A 5,224-nucleotide genomic window follows, 5' to 3' on the forward strand; every position below is an offset into this window, starting at 1 on the left:
CTTTTGTTTCTACATGCAGCAGCTTTCATATGTAGGAGTTCACTTTTACCAAGTTCAGGTCTCTCCAACTGTTGAATATTTATTTTAATCCCGTTTTAATTGTTCCACAACCTACACGTTTGTCAATTTAAAACGTTGAGAAAATCTCAGTTTGTAATTAATGGCACAAATTGACCCTTTGCTAAGCCCCTCCCCCCTTGGTTACTGTTGCTAGGCGTGTGAAGCTTTTGCACTAGACGTGTCAATATGCCGTTTTTCATCAATATCAGTGAGATTAGTGACATTATAAAGCAGATAATAGCAGCTTTCTGGAATAACTGTTCTGAAATATCAGAGAGAAGTGAGACAGAATGGACAACAATATGCATCTGAGAGCTAACGTTACATTAAGAATTGTAATGTTCCTGCACAGCACGGTAAATCAAGATATTGCTGTTGTTAACGTCAGGGGCGTTTCTAGGATTCAAAGAAAGGGGGGGCTTAGCCCCAAGGGGAGTGGCATTTTTGCGGGCAATTTTTTTTGGGGCCCATTTGGGGCCGTGGATATCCATTGTTTCAGACAGTTCAGATTGGTTCAATCAGAGAGAGTGTGATTTTGCTCTGTAGTTTTGCTTGCATTCAGTATATGATAACACAAGAGACAGAATTTCAGGGTCATAGTGAAATTTGACAACACAAATATGAACTTTTCTCAAATAAAGAGAGAAATAAATTTCCTGGTTGTAAAGGAAAGATGGATAAACTACCTTTCATATCCGCGTCACTCCCAAATCCTAATTCTTGAAGGGACCGCACACAATTGATGGAGAATGGACCTGACAGTGTCAACTTTATATTGTTACGTATGATGATACGCTGTTGGACTGTAATTTGAAGGGGGAGAAAACATACAAACCAGAACGCATGCACATATGTAGCATGTTAGAGTTATAAATAACTTGTCCATGTGAGAAACAATAGTTTAATTTAATGACATCACCAAAAAAAAAAATATATATATATATATATATTTTTTTAATCCAATAATGCCAAATTATTTGGGGGGGCTGAAGAACATGTTAGGGGGGCTTCAGCCCCCTAAAATAGGCCTAACGACGCCCCTGGTTAACGTCAGTTATGACTCCTTATAGCTTTCATTATACAATATAAAATATTGCTCGCACATCGTAGTGCTTGATCTACGCACTGGATCTTGTAAATATTAATAAGAATTCATATTCTTATTCATTTAGTCTTTGTTTGCTAACGTGTCAGGCTAGCTAACATTATTGTCGTCTTACCTCGGAGCGAACAAAGATGTTTGTTGGTCTTTGATGGATTCAGTTGTGAGTAAAGTCTTCCGCTCTGTTTAATCTCTCCTCTAGAGAAAAAAATATGACATCTAAACTTTGAGGATATCTGTCAAATTTAACGTTCACACACACACCGCTGAAAGCTTGACAGGCCTCCCGCGCCTAGTTACGGTTGCTAATGTAGGATTGGACAGGGGCCTTTTGAGGGAGGGGCTTAGCAAAGGGGGAAATTCAAACTGGATCATTATTCAGTCTGGCTTTATGGCACAAACGCCTGTGCAAAAGCACACCGACTATAATCCTGCGGGCTTATTATTAATTCTTCAATGCAAAAGTTTGGCGCTCTTCTCCTCACACAGCGTTGCCAACACTTAAACAAAAAATACATCAAAACGTGCGGCCTCATCGGGCATGGTCTGCCATGACTGTTCCCAGAGATTCGCCCAGCAGTTTTACCGAAAATCACGAAAAACAAAGCAAAATTGCTCCATTCACTTCCATTTCGGTTTCAAGAGAGCTAAAAACACTTCACTTTGGGCCCACATTAACTAGCCATACTTTAACGAAGAAAAATGATTTGAAGTTTAAAACGTAGACAAAACGCTGGACTTTATTGAGTCAAATGGACATTTTGATAGCTAGCACAGTTTTCATGAAGTCACAGATTAAGTTTCAGGAAAATTTTGGGTCCGTTTCAGATTTCATAATGGGTGTGTATTGCACAGAATGTTCAGCGCTAGAGTGAAGACATCTTGGTCAGAGTAGAGCGGAGCATGAAAAGTATTCTGTGATTTTTTCAAACAAATTGCTCCCAGTCCCACAATTTTTACTCTTTATACACCATTTTTGGCCAAAACGATAGAACATTTTGTGCTCGTCACACGCATGTGTCCATGGAACCCAACAGACTTACACATTTGGCTCAAAGAGCCGCAGAGCGACATGAACTCCAACCAACTGCTCCATTAGACTCCATGTTAAATATCACCACTAATTTCTCAAAGAAAGCAGATGTTACCAGTTTTGTATATTGCTCTGGAGTTCACATTTTTAAAACCACAAACATAAAAACCACATCAGCGCGTTTGGCAGAGTCTTATCTCCCTCATGGTACCCATATGTTGTTGATTGGACTCATAGTTTTAGTATAAAGGGCAGAGGTTTGACAGGTAGTTTTGTTGAAAATCCCTGTTTACTCCAATCTCTTAATTAGCCTCTAAGACACAGGTGCTACAATCACCATGGCAACCAGTGACGCACATGGATACAAGTCACCTCAGATACAGACGAGGGGAGCGACAGCTCCACATCTCTAAGAGCCCTCATGGTCACATTTTAAACTCCACAAACATAAAAGTTATACCAACGCGTTCTGCAAAGTCTTTCCTCTTTGTTGATAATAATATTTTGGTGATCTCCAGTACAGAAATGACGGGAGCCATTTGTGGACTGTCCATCACGAATACAAGAATCAATCTAAGAGTATGAATCTAAAATGCAGAAAAGTTCAATTGAACCTCAACGACACTACTGGTAATGTTGGTGTAAATATATATTTGCGATGTCTTCGGGCAGTAGCAGCCACACTGTCAATTTCTTGTGAAATGTTCTAGTTTGTCTCCAGTACATATTTCAAACTGATTTTCTGTTTCATTTTTATTGGTTGATTTTACTAAATTATTTTACAAAATGTATTTTACTTTTTATTTATTTCTTAGTTTATTTTTATCGTATCGATTGTCTCATTATTGCCTCTCTTTTGCTGCGTTGTCTGTCAAAGCACTTAGTAAACTCTGTTTTAAAGGTGCTATATAAATAAAGTTATTATTATTATATTTGTTCTGAAATAAGGTCCCATGGTGGTGCACCTGAAGGGGCAGGACTTCACCTCTCTACAGGTCACAGCTAAGCCAGAGTTTGTTTGTCCCAGAAGAGAATACTTTGTTCGTTTTAACTCGCAGTCCAGCACTTTATGCTTCCTGTTTTGTTTTTCCTACCTGCGTGGAGGAGAAGCCTCCGTAGTAGTTCTGCTTGGTCGTCAGCCACCTGATGATGCGTGTGGCGTAGCCGAGGTCTTCAACCGTCGGAGAGGCGCTGAGTTTAGCCAGCAGCACGTAGGCGCTGATCTCCACGGAGAGAGAGGCCGACGTTGAAGTCTGAGACCAGTGGAGGAAACCTCCTAAAAACAGACAAGGTGAAGCTCCATTCACAGTGATGAACGGAGAGAGATTTCCTTCAGGAGGATCCCTACTCACCTTGTTGTATTGAGACCGAGTCCAGGTGCCCCAGAAGGTGACCTCTGGTCTCCATGTCTCCTGCCAGGGTGAAGACATATGCCATCAGAGCCGTGGTGTAGGTGTTACTGAGGTCACGCATGGACTCTTTGAGGCACAACAGGCTCTTCTGTACTCTAGGGTCCTGGAACAGATCATAAATAACTTGTTTTATTGTTCTACACACAAGTTCATTCGAACGAATTCATTTATTCAGCAAAACTTTAGACAAAGAACTTCAGTAAATGGAAGAAAAAGAGAAAAAAGAATCTGATTGACCTGCTGTTGATAGAATAAAACTGACAAATAACTTATTTTTGTTTTTATTTTACTTGGGAGATTTTTACAAGAAACAACAATCTCAGACAGACTGAATGTTTGAAATAATATATAATGTTATAATATTAATACAAAAATGAACTAAGATTGACATTTATTTACAAAAGAGTATATCAAAAGTATATCAAAAACTATAATAACTCATTACAGCCGTTTCTCGCGAGCTTTTATAATTATTCTTTTTATTTACTTTAATATAAATAGTACAGCAACACCTAGAGGTCGTTTTTGGTATTGAACCATACTGTGGAAGACGTGTGAGTTTTGGGTATTTTGTTGGGTTTGATCTTAGTTTGATGAACTTGTTCATTTCCTCACTGATTTGTACTTTTTGAAAAGGTGTGTTTATTTTGGTTAATACTTTTTTTTAAAATTTAGTTTATGACATGAGTCAGTCAGTCAGAGCAGTTCAACTTAACCCATCAACTCTAAAACACTACGTAACGTTAACTAACTATGTGAGGAATTTAGGTTTAGAAGTGTATTTTAGTAGGATTTATAGCAGCACTAGAGGTGGATAGTAAAATGTTAGCAAGTATGTGGTATGCCACTTTATACTTTAAACTAAAAAATGTATAAAGTATTTGGAACATCACAAGAATACTTATCAAATGTATCATATGTTGACAGTAGGTTTGCCGTAGAAGTGTTGAGCCATAAAAGACAATCATTGAATGTATTAAACTGAAGAATAGCCAAGGGACAGACAGGGATTTTGAGACAGGCATTTCAGAGACCACCAGGACCAGAGGAGGAAGTAGAAGCTGGGCCTAACGGAAGCAGAGTGACGCGCAGAAGGAGCGACCTACCAAAAGCCAATAGGTCACGCGAGGGCGGTCAGCTGGCTGAAGCCAGGAGGAGTCAGCTGGATTTAAGCCAATTGTAACTGAGACAGACATTTTGTGGATGCTTTACGGACTTTGAAAGGAGATTCAAAGGAAGAAGTTGTTCAGTTCATCACATTTCATCCTGCAGGTATCACGCTTCCTGGTTGGAGCGTGTGTGGACTCTTTTCCGGGGATCATATTTCTATCGATATTGTAATTCAGATTGTAACTGTTTAGCCTCTGTAATTATTAAATACTTTTTTGATTATAAACCGGATCCAGCCGACTTTTTGGCACGCAGCAGCGAGAGACGTGCGGTCTTCCACAGTTCCGAGAGGTTCAACTCCCAACATAACTTTCTGTTTCTTTCTCCCTTGTCTGTGTAAAGTTCTTGGTTTGTGTAAAAATCATTACAAAGGAAAATTCTTATCTAAAGTTATGACATTATTCGTGGTGCATTAGTTGCTTCTACTCACTTCTACGGCCGTATTCA

At 39.2% G+C, this 5,224-nt stretch overlaps 1 protein-coding gene across 1 annotated transcript; it reads right to left on the bottom strand.

Moving 5' to 3' along the window:
- Nucleotides 1-3,289: 3,289 nt before the first annotated feature.
- Nucleotides 3,290-5,218, bottom strand: LOC116379145 (murinoglobulin-2-like; the record flags this gene model as incomplete). Its single annotated transcript, XM_031841075.1, has 3 exons — nt 5,208-5,218; nt 3,548-3,710; nt 3,290-3,471 (listed from the first exon to the last, which is right to left on the bottom strand). Coding segments are annotated over exons 2-3 (303 nt in total), but the record flags the coding sequence as incomplete, so codon positions are not given.
- Nucleotides 5,219-5,224: the final 6 nt, after the last annotated feature.

This window comes from Anarrhichthys ocellatus, unplaced genomic scaffold (assembly GCF_004355925.1).
Source record: "Anarrhichthys ocellatus isolate YVR2014 unplaced genomic scaffold, GSC_Weel_1.0 scaffold3795, whole genome shotgun sequence".
Classification (NCBI taxonomy): domain Eukaryota; kingdom Metazoa; phylum Chordata; class Actinopteri; order Perciformes; family Anarhichadidae; genus Anarrhichthys; species Anarrhichthys ocellatus.